We start from the raw sequence: 16,183 nt of genomic DNA, 5'->3' as shown, positions 1-16,183 counted from the left end.
CCGCTCTTCCATCTGGGGAGTAGGGACCCCAGGGACCCCAAGGGCTTGCCCAGGCCAGAAAGGGACACCCGATTTCTGGGGGGTGCAGGTTGCTTCGATAGAGCCGAGGTCTCCCAGAGCCCCGTGCTGAACATTCCTGTGGGCAACACATTGGTGAGATTCTGGGATTAGCATGAGGAGAAATTAGAGGGAAACACCCATGGCAAGAGCAATATGCCCCATTTGCAAAAATGTATATAGAGATATATTTAAGGAGCCCAAATAATCTGAAACGCACAACAGTACATTCATTGGCATTATCACCACACCCTAAAACTCCATTTTTTGTGGGGGGGAGTGGGGAAAGACCCCCCAATAGCAGCTTCGTTGGATACCAACAGAGGGGTCGTCTGGCCAGATAATCGAACCCAAGCGAGCCGCCGTTGAGTCACAGTTCCCCGACAGCGCCATTTCCCATTTAGATCCCGCTTCTAAGGAATTCAGCCACCCCAAGTTTTCGACTGCTTTTTCCACCACTCATCTACCATCCCTTCCTTCTTTGTATTAAGTTATTTTTCTCAGCGCCTCCCACCTTCGATCCGAAAACCCGACACGTGCTGCGACTTCTTCTCCTTGGCTGTTGTAGGTGCTGGTTATGATGTCACTTCCTTTCACTGTAGACTGTTTTTCTCTCTCTCCTCTGCCTGCTGCTGATGCTGATGCTCTGGCATGTCCCACAGACAACTTTTGCATGCGTGGCCTGTCTAACTTTTATCCAGATTTAACGAAACGGATCCGTACTTCCTATCAGAGTAAGTTCCAGAAAGGTTAGGCCAACGGCTTTCTTGATGTGCTTGAATCCACTCCATACATCCGTGCTCAGTGATGTGTTGCTTTCAGCACACTCAGCATGTGCGCATATTTCATTCCGTTACTTAGTCCAGCTGTAAGCTGCGTACCTTTCTAGCGATAAAATAATCCCTCGGGTTTTTTTTTAATGTTCTGCACCTGGTGACGAATTTCTGTTGTTTCTGTGTTTACTTCCAAACACATCCTTCTATTTTTCGTTCGTGAGCCTCTCATCACCCCTCACCCCCACCGGAGACAGGGGTGGAGCCCCCGCCCTGTTAAGGAACCACCTGGCCTGGTGGAAAGAGCACAGGCTGGGAATCAGAGAACCTGGGTTCCAATCCTGCCTCAGCTACTTGTCTGCTGTATGACCTTGATCAAGTCACTTCACTTCTCAGTTCCCTCACCTGCAAGATGGAGATTCAGTAACTGTTCACCCCTATAGACTGAAAGCTCGTTGTGGGCAGAACCTCAACCAGGCCCCAGGACTGGGAAAAGTCAGCCTAGACTTTTTGGACCCGCTAGCGGGACGGAGCCCCTGAAGGAGACTCATTTGCCCCAACAGCCAGGGGCCGGGCCCAGTTTGGATTATCGATAACCCAAAGGGTCATTTAAGTAAGACTCGATTCCATCTGGGCTCTCACTAAACACGTCGGGTTTAGCCCGTGGCTCCCACAACGGGTAGAGGGGGATCCAGGGCTTGTGAGAAGCGGCCCACGTTTCCTCAGCCTTCAATCCACGGGCCCGCAGATGACCGGACCTGTGTGCCTGGTCCTTGCTGAGGCCAGAGCTGCAGCCCAGAGCCTTTGTTTGAGAGGGTGGTCTCGAGCAAGCAGTTGGGCGCTTAAGCCTCCGGGTGGGCTTGGGTGGCCTGCTACTGAGGACTGTTGTTTCAAGTCCAAGGCATGAACCAAACCACTTGAAGAGACTCCCTCTCCCGAAGGGATGGGGGGCAGGGGGATGGACACCCAGCCTGGGTTCCCCCCGGGGCTGGGATAGTGACTCTCTCGGACCGACTCATTGAACGAAAGCGCCAGTTTGTTTCATCCTGGGGCCTTCTGGGGTTCTGCATCACCAAGCTACTGTCTTCGTATTTGTTCACATTTCTATGGGTGAAGCCCACCCGATGAGGGGGGCCTTTTGTCCCTTAAGCTTCAAGGCCCTTCTCGAGGCTCCTGCCTTGTGCTTCGGGCAAGCTATCCTGTTCCCTTCCCAGTCCACTGAGCTTTTCTGTCTCTGAACCATTGATCCTGCTAGGCTCCCTGCCTAGAGTGTTCTCCTCCTCATCATCCCAGCTTCCCCTGGCACCCGTTCACTTCAGACGAGAGGCGGTGTCCGAGACCACCTGAGACGGGCACTGACTTCCCATTAGGAACAATTTGGATCTGCATTGGAAAACCACTAGGAGATAGACTGATTTTTTCAACTAAGCTTTTAAGCATTCGATTTAAGTGTTTTTATTTATGGGTCCAGGTTGCTTGGAGGAATGGTGTGCTGGGTTGGGTAGAGATTGTCTCTGTTTCTCGCTGAATTGTACTTTCCAAGTGCTTAGTACAGTAAGCAGTAAGCGCTCAATAAATATGACTGAATGAACGAATGACTCAGCAAGTCCCAACACACATTAAACCGTGGTTAATTTCAGAGGAGCTATCCTAGGCCACCGTCATATTGCTTTGGGGATTCGAAAAAGACGACACTATTTTAAACTTTGAAAATGGTCAGTTGGCAAAACAATTTTTCCAGGGAACATCAGTTTTTATATAAAATTGCTTACATGGTAGACTGAAGTAGCACCAAGAGCGGTCAGGATAAAAAATTAATTTACCTTGGGACAGAATTGGGTTGGGTTAAGTCAGCCAACGGCTCTGCGTATGTGTGTGTATGGCGGCCCTCGTCACTCATGGGAATTTCCTCCTGATTGGTATGCACAGAAGATCACCAGGAAGGTTTACTAAGGTTTACTCTGTGCAGAGCACTGTACTAACTGCTTGGGAGAGTGAGTAGACATGATCCCTGCCCTCCAGGACCTTCCAATCCACCAGTATGGCACACTGAATTCAGCACTGGGAAAGGTCTAAGAGAGTTGGTAGATTCAATCCCTGCCCTCAAGGAGCTCCCAGACAGCAGGGATTTTCATTAATTCATTCAATCGTATTTATTGAGTGCTTACTGTGTGCAGAGCAGTGTACTAAGTGCTTGATTTTCCCAGCGAGCAAGTGGCTGTCCAGTAACAAGGTGGGCTGAACGAATTCTGACCAGAACTAATGTTTGGCCGTGAGGCGGAACATAGAAACTTGTTTTTAGAAGTTTTTAGGAAATGAGGTTTTAGGAGATGGTTTAGAAAAGTGTGGTGCAGGGGCAGTAGTATGGGGGTGGACCAGAACTGTACCGGAAATCTACTGAAGAAAATAAGTCAGAAACTGGGACTCTTGCAGCTCCAAATTGTGAAACAGTATAAGGACCGAATCTGTACGTGTTCATGTTTGACACACACTGAAAATACACTCAGACATCCCATTCTTTCCAGGACAGCTCTTCCTTTTTAAGAAACCTTACCTTGGGGTCTCGAGCCTGGTTCTCAGGGAACGAGAGCATGGTCCCTGTTGCCCAAAGCGGTGTGAGGGGCTCTGGGAACGTGGACAGAGCCCCGGGGAAGTGCCTTGGAGAATAAGCAGCTGGGTGTTCTTTGGAGCCCATTTGAGGTTGCAGCTCTCCCATCTTGGCCCGTGGCTCGGCCCACAACTTGGTGGAAAAGGAGTGCGGTCCATGGCTACTCTCTGGAAGTTGTTTCCAGCTCTCTGAGAGCTGTTTTTTGGGGAGCTGTTCTCTGGGGGCCTCCTCTGTTGCCCTTTGTCTTTATCCCCAGCTATGGCTCTCCCCTGGCTGTGTTGCACTTGGATCTGTTTTTGTGTGTGTGTGTGTGTGTTGTTTCTTTTGTTTTTTTAAATGGTCCTTTTTTAATGACATTTGTTAAGTGCTTACTACGTGCCAGGCACCGTACTAAACACTAGAGTAGATACAGGCAAATCAGTTTGGACACAGTCCCTGGCCCGTATGGGGTTCGCAGTCTTAATCCCCAGTTTACAGATGAGGGAACTGAGGTGCAGAAAAGTGAAGCAACTTGCCCAAGGTCACAAAGAAGACTAGTCGGGGAGCCAGGTTTAGAACCCAGGTCCCCTGACTCCCAGTCCTCCCTCGCCCAGGGCTCTGCTATCAAAACGCCACAGAACATACCGTCCGGCATCATCAGTATTGCATGCCCACTGCCAATGGTCCATCCATAATATGCATAGAGCCCCTATTAGTGCAGAGCATTGTGCTAAGCACTTGGGAGATGGAATCAATGAACTCGTTGTGGGCAGAGAATGTGTCGGTTTATTGTTATATCGTACTCCCCTTAGTATAGTGCTCTGCACTCAGTAAGTGCTCAATAATTAGGATCGAATGAATAAGTAGACAAGATTCCTGTCTTCAAGGAGTTTACAACTTAGCGGGGAAGACAGTCACTACATTTTCAGAAAGGAGGAAGCAGGACACGTTGCTATCTAGGTGGTACGTAAGTGGCTAGATGGCACAGAAATGTCAAGACAGTAGTTGGGGAGAGCAGAGATGAAGGCCTCCGACAGGAGATGGGATTTCAGAAGGTCTTTGAAGATGGGGAGAGCTGATGCCTGACAGATTTGAAGGCAGAGGGCCTTCTAAGAACCTGCCCAGGGCAGCCACTTTGTGGGGGCGAAGAACCCCCCAAAACACACACATACACATCTTCATGGGAGGCAGTAAAGTGCAGGCACCAACCTCTGCTCAGAGTTAAGCCCCCGGCCTGTTCCAAGAGCCATGAGGTGCCTGGTACTTGGGCATTTAACAAGTTAAGCTCCACTGCATCTGTCTCCGGTAATTGACCTAATTAAACCCTTCGAGCCTGGAATGTGTGCTTATGAAGGGCGAACAAATCTCTCCTGCTCGAGTTTAATATTGTCCTTATACGTGCGCAAATAAATGTTCATTGCATGTAAGCACCAAAGCACAAATAGTATTTAATTATAGAATTCTGTTGTTCTCGGATTCCCCATTCATCTAGATAATCATAGGCTGGCACAACCAAACCAAAGAAAATGGAGCTGCAGTAAGAAGAAACTAGAATGTGTTGATTTTTGAATCGTTTTTCAGGACATTAATGTCATTTGAACGTGTGTTTATGTTATTTCTTTAATTTTGAAATGACAGTAGAATCTGTTATTAGAAGATTACTGGGAATCCATCACAATTACAGAAGGATTTCTGTGAAAAAACCTGGTAGCGCCTTCAGGCGGCCTGCACAAATTATATTTCAAAAGTGAATATCTTGACTCCCTTCCGTGGCCTTTAACTACTGCAAAATGCCAAAAGGCAAAAACCTACAAAAGCTTAATTTCTTGTCTCGTGTTAATGTAAAAGTAAGGATATTGATGGGGAAAATTATCAATAGGCGGACTAGGGTGACACTTAATCCCTTGGCAAGTTTTCTGGCAAATTCTAATTTTGATGATAAATCACTTGTCATTTATAGGATGGAAAAAAAATATGGGGTCCAAAGGTACCACTCTCATAGTACATCGTTGCTAAGCAACTGCCCTCCCTGATCAACTGTAGAAGATCATCATCCTCATTGTAATGTATCTATTGGGCGCTTACTATGTGGGGAGCGCTGTCCTAAGAACTTGGGAGAATACAACAGAGTTGGCAAGCACGTTCACAGCCCGCAACAAGCTTACAATTTAAAGGGTGTCAGAAGATGTCAGGCCACACAAATTCCCAAATGAAATTGCCTCCGCTTCACCGCTTCAGTGACTTTTGCCTCCTGGTTTATCTTCGTGCAGCTCAGTCCTCCCTTATTCCCCTGCCGCTTCATCCTCTTCCTCTCTTTTTTTGGCTCCCCACTGCTTCCAACTTCCCCACACTCTGGGCTCGATCCTCCCGCAGAATTCCTCAGACCCTGCCCCCCCAAACAAATGTCAAGCATCTTCTCTCCAAGCAGCCTCTTCTGCTTCCCGGCCTACCCAGCCCTCCCCCGGCGCCTCCCACTATCTCCCCGAGATGGTCATTTTGCCTAAATTCAGCAGAATTGGAATGGCCATTCCTCCTCTCCTTCCAACATCACTCACCTTAATTCCCGTTCCATCCCAGTTTGAGCCCCCAAAACGACCTTATTCAGCTCAACATTCAAACACTGTTCTAAGCACTGGCGTAGGTGCAGGTTAATTAGGTCGAGCACAGTCCCTGTCCCGCATGGGCCTCACAGTCCAAGAGTTTGGAAAGAGCCTGTAGTGGAAAGAGCTAAAAATGAGTTTGAGTATTTCCTCCTGAATAAGAAGTAGTGTGGCCTAGTGGATGGAGCACAAGCATGGAAGTTGGAAGGACCTGGGTTCTAATACCGACTCTGCCACTTGTCCGTGGTGTGGCCCTGGGTAAACCATTTCTCTTCTGTGTGTCCAACTTATACTTCCCAAGCGCTCAGTACAGTGCTCTGCACACAGTAAGCGCTCAATAAATACGATTGATTGATTGATTGATTGTGTGCCTCAGTTGCCTCATCCATAAAAGGGGGATTAATGTTGTGAACCCCATGTGGGACATTGATGATGTCCTACTCCAGTGCTTAAAACAGGGCTTGACACATAGTAAGCGCTTAGCAAATACCATCATCATCATCATCATCATCATCATCACGTAGGACAGGGACTTTGTCCACCCTGATTAACTTTCATCTATCCCAGCACTTACTACAGTGCCTGCCATACAGTAAGAGCTTCATAAATACCATTTATAAAAAAATCTGAAAGGTCAGCTTAACCATCAGAATGTCTCTAGGTTTCTACCCACATAGATGGCACTCTTCCCTGTGCTAACTCTCTGCTACCATCCCTGCTCCGCCAATTGTCAGCTGTGTGACTTTGGGCAAGTCACTTAACTTCTCTGTGCCTCAGTTACCTCATCTGGAAAATGGGGATGAAGACTGTGAGCCCCACGTGGGACAACCTGATCACCTTGTGTCCTCCCTAGCGCTTAGAACAGTGCTTGGCACATAGTAAGTGCTTAAGAAATACCAACATCATTATTATGTATGTTGCCAACTTGTACTTCCCAAGTGCTTAGTGCAGTGCTCTGCACACAGTAAGCGCTCAATAAATACGATTGATTGATTGATTTTATTATTATTATTATTATTATTATTATTATTATTATTATTACCTGTGCATCTGAATGCATTGGGCCACAAACCTGGGGCTTGCTTTATATGGTAATTTCTTAAACCTCGCACCCATGAGAGCACTCGTCTCGGCGCATTTCCGATCTCCATGTACAGAGGCAGCTTGCCGGAGATGTAGGAGAAAGACCTGGGCCCTAATGAGCCAATCCTTATCGAGGTCTGAGGGAGAGTCCCCTCTTTGTAGCGTGACCGGTATTTGCTGTTAAGAGGAGTGAATCAGTGGGGTTTGTAGACTGTATCCCTCAATGCTCAGTGACTGACTCTCTTGAGGAAAATATAGGAAATGTTCTGGTGACTAAAGGATGGATTTTGCCCTGGCCCGTACCAGATAGGAAAGCCAAACGATGTGTGTCTTTCCGCCCACATCCCAGTGGTAGGGACTGGGTGGTCAGCATGTGTCCCGTTGTGGGGTGAAAGGATGCAGCCACAAGTGGTTCTAACTGGTGTGTTTCTGGATGTAGGAAAGGTGGCCTTGGCGGAGGGCAAGGGGCAAGGAATCCTGAGAGAAGAGTAATTTGGGAGCAACCGAGGGCGCAGCTCCAGTCGCTGATGCTCTAATAGGCAGCGCGCATCCACCGTGCAGGTCTGTGGCAGAAGCAAGACCCACGGCCGCGCTTTTGAGATCCTCACAGCCAGCGAGCCCTTCTGGGGGTCGCCCACTGAGGCACGCTTAGCCAGCAGGGCCCGAGAAATCTGATTTCTCCATAGCCATCTCCGAGGCACATCTTCTGGGATGGTGGGGCGGAACAGTTCCAGAATCCCCTGCTCCAGAAAGTCACCCCCCTGGGTCTCTTTGTGAAGCGCACGAGGATGGTTAGACAGAAGTTGAAAGCGTCAGTCTTCCTGCAGGGTCTGTTCGGGCTTCCCAACTCTCACACCAGAGACCTAGTTCTGATGAGGGGTTATAAAAGCCCCTCGATATGCTCACTCTAGCGAGCGGTCCTAATTTCCGAAGATAATCCCCTCCCTGTCCAGTTTGACGGAGCCTTCGTTTCCTCTCTTTAGAAGGAGGTTCTTCTCACTCCAGCCCATCCTGATAATAACGATGTTCACTTACCCGTCAAATAATATTACCCCGTGGACCCTAGGGAATTGTGATCAACGTATATTCCTGTTGTAGATGGGGAAACAGAAACACTGATAATTTAAGGCTTTTCCATCAGCCACATTCGAATTCCCTTTTTTGTGTCTATCGCTTATTTTGCTTGCTTCTTTCCTCCGTCAAGCGTTTTCTTTTTTCAGAAGTTACGGCTATCCAGGCTGGTTTTTCATACCGATGTGAGGCAGAGGGGAGGGTGTGGATCCCAAATGAATGATTTTGCTTTCGCTGTTTATTAACCCAATCACCAGCTGAACATTGAATTCTTTCCTAGGCTTCTTTTCCCTCCTGGATTTCCTCTCATCTGTCTTGTCTTTATTTTTTTTTTTCAGGTCTCACTGAACTCAGTGACAGCCCAGTTTCCTTGGAACTGGATCGCTGCAAGTCCCCCACTTCAGGTAAAAAAACTCACATCTTCAACGGAGAAGCAGCGTGGCTTAGTGGAAAGAGCCTGGGCTTGGGAGTCAGAGGTCATGGGTTCTAATCCTGGCTCCGCCACTTAGCAGCTGTGTGACTTCGGGCAAGTCACTTCACTTCTCTGTGCCTCATTTACCTCATCTTTAAAATGTGGATTGAGACTGGGAGCCCCACGTGGGACAACCTGATTAACTTGTCTCTACCCCAGTGCTTAGAACAGTGCTTGGCACATAGTAAGCACTTAGCAAATACCATTATTATGATTATTTTATTAAAAACTACTAACCTCTTCCTCACTGAATCATCCACCAATGGTATCGGTTTTGTTGTTTCGGAAGTTTTTCTAACATGGAACTGTTGTGTGAAACACTCCTTCTACAAACAGTTGAATTTTGTTTGTTTGATAAAATGCTTTGTATAGTGTTCTGAACATAGTAAGCGCTCCGTAAATACCACTGATCGGATTCCGTTGTATTGGACTCTCTCAAGAGCTTAGTACAGTGTTCTGCATACAGGAAGCATTCAGTAAATATCATCGTTGGTAATAGTGCACATCTCTTAGGCCTAGCAGAAAGAGACTGGATTTAGGAGTTAGGAGAACCGGGTTCTAATCCCAGGTGTCCCAAGGCCTTAATACAGTGCTCTGCAGACAGTAAGCGCTCAGTAAATGCCATTGATGATGATGGCTCATAGTTCATAGTTTGGCCTAGTGGATCTAAGAGTTAGGAGACTCGGTTTCTAATTAGAGAAGCAGCGTGGCTCAGTGGAAAGAGCATGGGCTTTGGAGTCAGAGGTCATGGGTTCAAATCCTGGCTCTGCCAATTGTCAGCTGTGTGACTTTGGGCAAGTCACTTAACTTCTCTGTGCCTCAGTTACTTCATCTGCAAAATGGGGATTAAGACTGTGAGCCCTCCATGGGACAACCTGATCACCTTGTAACCTCCCCAATGCTTAGAACAGTGCTTTGCACATAGTAAGCGCTTAATAAATGCCATTATTATTATTATTATTATTAATCCCAGTTTCCCACTCTGTGACCTTGGGCAAATCACTTAACCCCTCTGGGACTCAGTTTCTTCATCTCAGAAGTGAGGGGAGGGTATTAGAAAGCGGGGGTGGTAGTAATACTTGCCTCTCCCTTCTTCACAGGGATGTTGAGACACTAGGAGATGATGGCTATGAAAATGCTTTGGAAAGAAAGGCAGTTTGCAATTCTAGGTAGTAGTTATGGTCCTCTAGACCATAAATGTGTTACGGGCAGGAAATATTTCTGCTAATTCTATTGTATTATCTTCTCCCAAGCGCTTAGTACAGTGCTCTGCACATGGTAAGCGCTCAAGAAATAGCGTTGATTAATTAATTCCAGGGCTCAGTACGGTGCTCTGTCACAGTAGGTTCGCAGTAAAAGCTGGTGATGGTATCTGACTGTCCTTTGCTTTCAAAGATGACGGTATCGACGGTGAGATCCTAGCGATGCATGCGTGTGAATGAAGAATCTGCTGTGTGACAGGTGCTCTCTTCCCCGTTGTAGAATTAAGTGAGTGGGGAGCAGAAGTCAGAAAGGGCCCACCCTAAACACGGCCACCGGAGTCACATTCTCCCTGTGGAGCAGGCGGGAGTGGTTTTACAGCCTCCTTCGCTCACCAGGGAGTGAGTCTCCCCAGACATAAGCCTGCCAGGGAGCAAGTCTCCCCGGGCCTAGGCCTACCAGAGAGTGAGTCTCTCTGGGTTTTACTCCTGCCAGGAAGAGAGTCTCCCCTGGCTTAAGCCCGTCAGAGGGAGAATTTCCCTGGGTATGTGCCCACCAAGAAGCAAGTTTCCCAGGCAAGTCTTCCTGGCAATAGAGAGAAAATGGGGGCATCCTACCCTCCACAGCTCCTTAGACTTTGCCAAGTCAGACATTGTTTTTACTTTTTCTTAACAACTTCATGTTCCAGACATGGAGACTTAAACTCCCTGGTTGTGATTTATCTGGTATTGCAGAGCCTAAATTCAAGCTCAGTGCTCACATTTTCTGACTATTGCCAAGCCCGGAAAACATCACTCAGTGGGGAACCAGTCGCTTGGAATTAAGGCAGTAGGGTTGGTGGAGGTAACTTGAATTGGCAGCTTCCATTTTTTAAAATCCCTCCGCGACTGCTGTCGTCTCTGCTGAACTCACCCAAACAAGACTTTGACGCAGTCTGTTCAGGGCAGGTTTCACAGGTCGTTTAGACAATGCTTCAAACTTAGAGCTGAGGAAACCCATGCCAGAGCAGGGAGTAATTCCTTTTGCAGCTTTCTCCGGGTGGCTGGTTTCCCCGGCTCCTCCAGCCATTTCATCCTTTTGAAAATGCAGTTGACACCAGTTATGACAGAAGCAATCCCCAACTCTCGTATCTGTACAAATAGCAAAGCTGGACAAAGGGCAGATTGCAGGATCATTGAGTGCTTGCTCTGTCGGGAGAAATTTTCACATATTTTAAATTCATTTTATGAAGTAAAACGTCCGGTCGTATCTCGCCAGCATAATGCGTTGAAGCTTTTAGGAAAATGAAGACGATGGATAACCCCTATAAAAATGAACTCAAACCCTCGAGCCGTATGTGACGGAAGGGGGCTGCCAACCCTAATCCCGACCGCACCGAAAGGCGATGTGTTTCTAATGACGTTTTCCAGAAATGGCCCCGATAATCTTTTGGGGATTCTTGATTTCAAATTGGCAGTAACTCTCAAAACAGATGACAAACGTTGCCCCCGCCAGCTGAGAAGACGTGAGTCAGGAGAAGGACAGACTGAAGCAAGCCTTAGAGAGGATCGGCTTTCCAGCCACAGGAAGTCATCTGCTGAAGACAGGCTCTGGGAGCGTCTCCCCCGCCCACCACCATCCCCCTACACACATGGGTCCTTCCCTGTGGGTACCGGAAAGGCTCTCAGACCCAGAGTTGGCAGAATATCATTCTCTACTCAGGAAAAACGAGAAGGCCCACCGTACATCCCCTTCCCCCTCCCCTTAGACTGTCTCCCCCTTTTAGAGTGTGAGCCCACTGTTGGGTAGGGACTGTCTCTATATGTTGCCAATTTGTACTTCCCAAGCGCTCAGTACAGTGCTCTGCACATAGTAAGCGATCAATAAATACGATTGATGATGGTGATGAACCCCCACATGGAACACGGATGGTGTCCGACCTGGAGAAGCAGCTTGGCCTAGTGGACAGAGCCTGGGGCTGGGAGTCAGAGGGACCTGGGTTCTAATTCTAGCTCCGCCACTTGTCTGCCTTGCGATGTTGGGCAAGTCACCGCACTTCTCCGTGCCTCAGTTACCTCATCTGTAAAATGGGGATTAAGGCTGTGAGCCCCATGTGGGACACGGACTGTGCCAACCCTATTAGCTTGTATCTACCCCAGCGCTTAGTACAGTGCCTGGCATATAGTAAGCGCTTAATAAATACCACAAAAAAAAGAAAATGACCTGTATCTCCCCAGAGCCTTAGTGCAGTGCCTGGCACATAGTAAGCGCTTAATAAATACCACAAAAAAAGAAAATGACCTGTATCTCCCCAGAGCCTTAGTGCAGTGCCTGGCACATAGTAAGTGCTTAACAAATACCATTAATCAATCCCAGTGGCAAATCTTGGCTCTAAGCCTGCCCTTTGAGGTCAGAATCCTTGGTGTTGCCAGACCCAGGAAGCGTGGTGACCGAGCATTTTGTTTCTCCTCCCTCCAGGCCTGGTTGCCCGAACTCCCGAGACAGCGCCGGGCTTTGCCCGGAATGAGATACCAGCCGGGAGGCAGAGAAATCAAAGCCACCACTTGCCAGGTGAAACTAAAAAGCCCCATTGCCGGAGAGGCTGGGATCCCGCCTCCAACCCCCTCTGTTTGGCCAGATGTATCCCGCTCTGCCATTCACCTCCCAAGCCCTCCCTCCTCATCTTGTCATGTAGGAGATTCCGGGCCCTTCTCCATTATCGGCGAGAAGCCAACCTTCTCTCAGGCAGCCACTGGGACAACCAGGCACTGGGGAAGGGACTCAATGGGATACAGATTAGGCGCACGAAGAGCGAGCGACTGGCGGGATCGTCTCCAGAACTTTAGGCTTGCATAAGAGTGTTCCATCCGTCTGGTCCGGCTTCCCCCGGGGAGTCGGGAAGAGAGGGGGTAGAACCTCTAGAGTCCCCAGGCTTGAAAACATCATGCTTCAGACCCAGATTCTCTGACCCTGACAGGATTTTCTCGTTTTTCCTTATGATGGGTGGCCATTGTAAAATTTCCGTCATTTTATCCCCAGCCCCCTGAAACACACCGCTGCCGCCTTGCGTCCCTGCCCTGTGGTTCCCAGATGGGGAAGGATGCAGTGGTCCGGCATTCATGATTTAAACAGACAGACAGCTAGAAGGATGCTGCAGGAAACTGTGGGAGGCAGAAGGTAGGCTGGACCACCTCATCAGACACAGGGGCCCCTGAGGTTCCCTAAGGCCCCCCAGGCCTGAGGGGCCCTCAAGGGTGTTTAGGGAAGCCACTTTAAGACTGGAACAGGTGGGAATCTCCCTGAACCTTCAGGCTTTCTGAACCTTGGGGCCGATCCTCCCTGAGTCTACAGGTCCCACCTTTGTTTCCAGCATTCACTTGAGCTCACTTCACCAGTCTGTCCGTTTCTGTCAATCCAGGCTACGTTACAACCAACTTCTCTCCATGGTGGAAGTGGAATAATGGGCCCCGGATTTTCATTTCAAGCCCAGGGACAAATAGGAACAGGGGACAGCCCATCAAAGGCTTGAAATGAACCCCAGAACAAGGCAATCCGGAGCGCCAGGCTGCAGCAGCTAGAAGGTTCCAGAGACACAACTCGGGACCGATCCAGGGACCATAGCTGGAAAGGCACGAAAAGGGACCGTGACAAATGACTGTGTCTTCCCAAAATTCTTAGGTTAGTCCCTGCCGGGTCCGTACAACAATCCCGAGGTGCTCAGGGGAGCAGTGCTTTTCGAGGTAGAATTTTCTGGTCTGGGTGAACACTTGGAGGATTGTTACGGCAACGATCTTGATCTGTCTATCGGCGCTTTCTGGCGACTCACGAGCCTACTCCGCCACTGGCTCTGATCATAAATTCCCCGCCAAGAGCAAGCTGACCTTTTCCCAGCATTCACGCCTGAGGAGCCGTTCCCTCATCGCTGGATTTCTTAATCCAAACCTGTCACGGTTGAGGCTTGGACAGTGGAGAGCTGTACCCAGCTAAACAGCGTTTTCCCCTCCATCCCTTGCTGGAATCCCTTGCCGTTGACCATAATCTCTTGGTTCTGGGTGAACAGCTAGCAGCCCTGGGTTGCATTAGACTCGGCCTCTGCTCTGAGACCTTCAGTTGGTTTGACGCTTGAAGCGCCACTTCTTGATTCCGATTCCCACTTCTCCGCCGGTCTGTGCTCCGGTGGACTGTCGCTCCTTGTGGGCAGGGAATCTGTCTGTTCTACTGCTGAGTCATACTCTCCCAAGCACTTAGTACAGTGCTTTGCACACAGTAAGTGCTCAATAAATATGACTGACAGGATGTTGCCCGCGTAGCTGAATTTAGTGACTGCTTTCAGTACTGTTTTTGTCTACTGACATGCCCTGCCACTGTAGAGGAACCTTGGGGGCCTGCCTCCCTTAAGGTCACCCAGGTATCTGCTGCTAAAGTCATTCATTCATTCATTCAGTCATATTTAATGAGCACTTACTGTGTGCAGAACACTATGGGGAGCTTTGTAAAGCACTTGGAAATACTCAGGAAAATACCAGATCCTGGCAATCGAGAAAGACCAGAAAAGAACTAATGCGATCTCAAAGCACGCAGGGTAAGGCTTGTAGGAACAGAGCTACCTCTAGCCAGCGTCATTCCTTCCTCATGTATGACTTCGCAATCAATCAATTATATTTATTGAGTACTTACCATGTGCAGAGCACTGTACTAAACGCTTGGATAGACAATATAACAGAGCCGGTAGACATATTCCCTACTCACTACGAGCTTATAGTCTAGAGGGGGAGACAGAGATTAATAGAAACAAATCAATTATGGATATGGATAGAAGCGCTCATGGTGCCAAGGAAACTCCTCTGCCCATTTGGGATTTCCCTGGCCTTCTTTTATGAGGAGTGTCACAGCTGGGTTGCTTTTTCAAAAACCAGATCTGCACTTTCCGGAAGAGGCCACGGCCATCTACGTTCTTCTATTCACAGTGTCCATTCCACAAAACACCTCCAGCTATTGAGTTGGACTCCTAGACTTTCTCATCCCAGGTCTCTGACCAGACCCATCAGAACAGGAAATGCTCAAAATGGCAGCCCCCTGGCCCCGTGGCGCTTTGAAGCCTGCGTCCACCCCATTCTCGTCCCTGCTAAATCCCTGTTCCCTTTTGGCCCCTGGACTCACAATGCAAAGTTGGCACCTTTGTCTGCCTCCATTCCAGTACATAACAATCCCCTTTCCCGGAAGTTCCTTTTAAATTCCATAAGGGTCTGTCTGGGGCCAGGGATAATGGCTGATTAACCTTGGGGTTCCTACGTGCCGTGTTCTTATCCCTGTATCTTGCTTTTTTAACACACTGACTTAGCCTATTTGGCAAATTGAGTGTATTTTATTTTTTTTTAAGCAAGTGCACTTCAATGCTTCCATTAGACAATTACTCCTGAGCAGACTCTTGGGCCCCACGACCTATGCCCTACTAAGACCTGCGTTTCCCTTTCTCCCGGGGGGCCATTTGTCTTTTTCTCCCTGAGTGCTTTACTTGCATTTGGGCACTTCATCATAAACTTGCCCTTTGTCTCTATGTCTGGCCAGTTCTCTGATTTGTCCCATCATCAATCCAGAGTAATAGCCCTCTCTCCCTGCTTGGTGCCCCACACAAACTTAGGGGTGAGCCGTCTTACATGTAGCTCATTCTTTGTAACTTGTAGCAGATTGCCTTCCACTCGCTAGCCACTGCCCAGGCTAGGAATGGAATGGACAGGCCTCTGCTTGACTCTCCCTCCCATAGTCGAACCCGATGGAGTTTTGGAAACTCTCCAGATGCCACCCTGAGCTGTGCAACCTGAATATATCACCTTTTAATCTTCTCAATCCATTTTCCACCTGGTCTCCAAGGGTCAAGTCTCTTCAATTTCTCCATAATGGAAAACAGTTTATAAATTGAAGGAAATAGGTCTTGAAAGTTTTCTAGCTGCAGTGCCAGAAAATTCCGGTTTGCTCATCCCCATCCTTGGGACAGTCTTGAGAATTGACTTTCTGAATCTGCTTCATGAGCCGTCTCCCACCCCAAGGGGTTGAAACTGAATCTGGGACGGCATTTCTGCTTCCCAGGCTGAATATCTTTTCCACCTCAATGGATTGCAAACCTTCATTTGAAAGGCCCTCCCAAGTACTTAGTACAGTGCTTTGCGCACAAGAAGCGCTCAATAAATATGATTGAATGAATGAGCGAATGGGAAAAGGGAGCGGGTCTTTGAGGACCAGATTTTGGATCCTGGTAAGATTAGCCTCGGTTAAGGAATATTGCTCTGACTGGACCCTGAAATAAGAATACCTTAAAAGACATTGCCACCTGCTGTGCATCCTTCCTGCCAAATCCTCAGAA

General features: G+C 48.4%; 1 protein-coding gene across 7 annotated transcripts in view; it reads left to right on the top strand.

Annotated features, from left to right (window-relative positions):
- The window catches only part of STXBP5L (syntaxin binding protein 5 like), a 170,059-nt gene that overhangs the window by 130,199 nt on the left and 23,677 nt on the right, over positions 1-16,183 (top strand). For 2 of the 7 annotated variants that reach the window (XM_038757588.1, XM_038757585.1), the window contains exons 19-21: positions 720-791; positions 8,510-8,575; positions 12,301-12,393. In XM_038757588.1, coding sequence (XP_038613516.1) covers positions 720-791; positions 8,510-8,575; positions 12,301-12,393 — 231 coding nt within the window. The remainder of the gene's footprint in view (positions 1-719; positions 792-8,509; positions 8,576-12,300; positions 12,394-16,183) is intronic. The other 5 variants (XM_038757590.1, XM_038757587.1, XM_038757591.1 and 2 more) reach the window with 3 other exon arrangements.

This window comes from Tachyglossus aculeatus, chromosome 16, assembly GCF_015852505.1.
Source record: "Tachyglossus aculeatus isolate mTacAcu1 chromosome 16, mTacAcu1.pri, whole genome shotgun sequence".
Lineage (NCBI taxonomy): Eukaryota > Metazoa > Chordata > Mammalia > Monotremata > Tachyglossidae > Tachyglossus > Tachyglossus aculeatus.
This window is presented reverse-complemented; position numbering and strand designations above follow the sequence as displayed.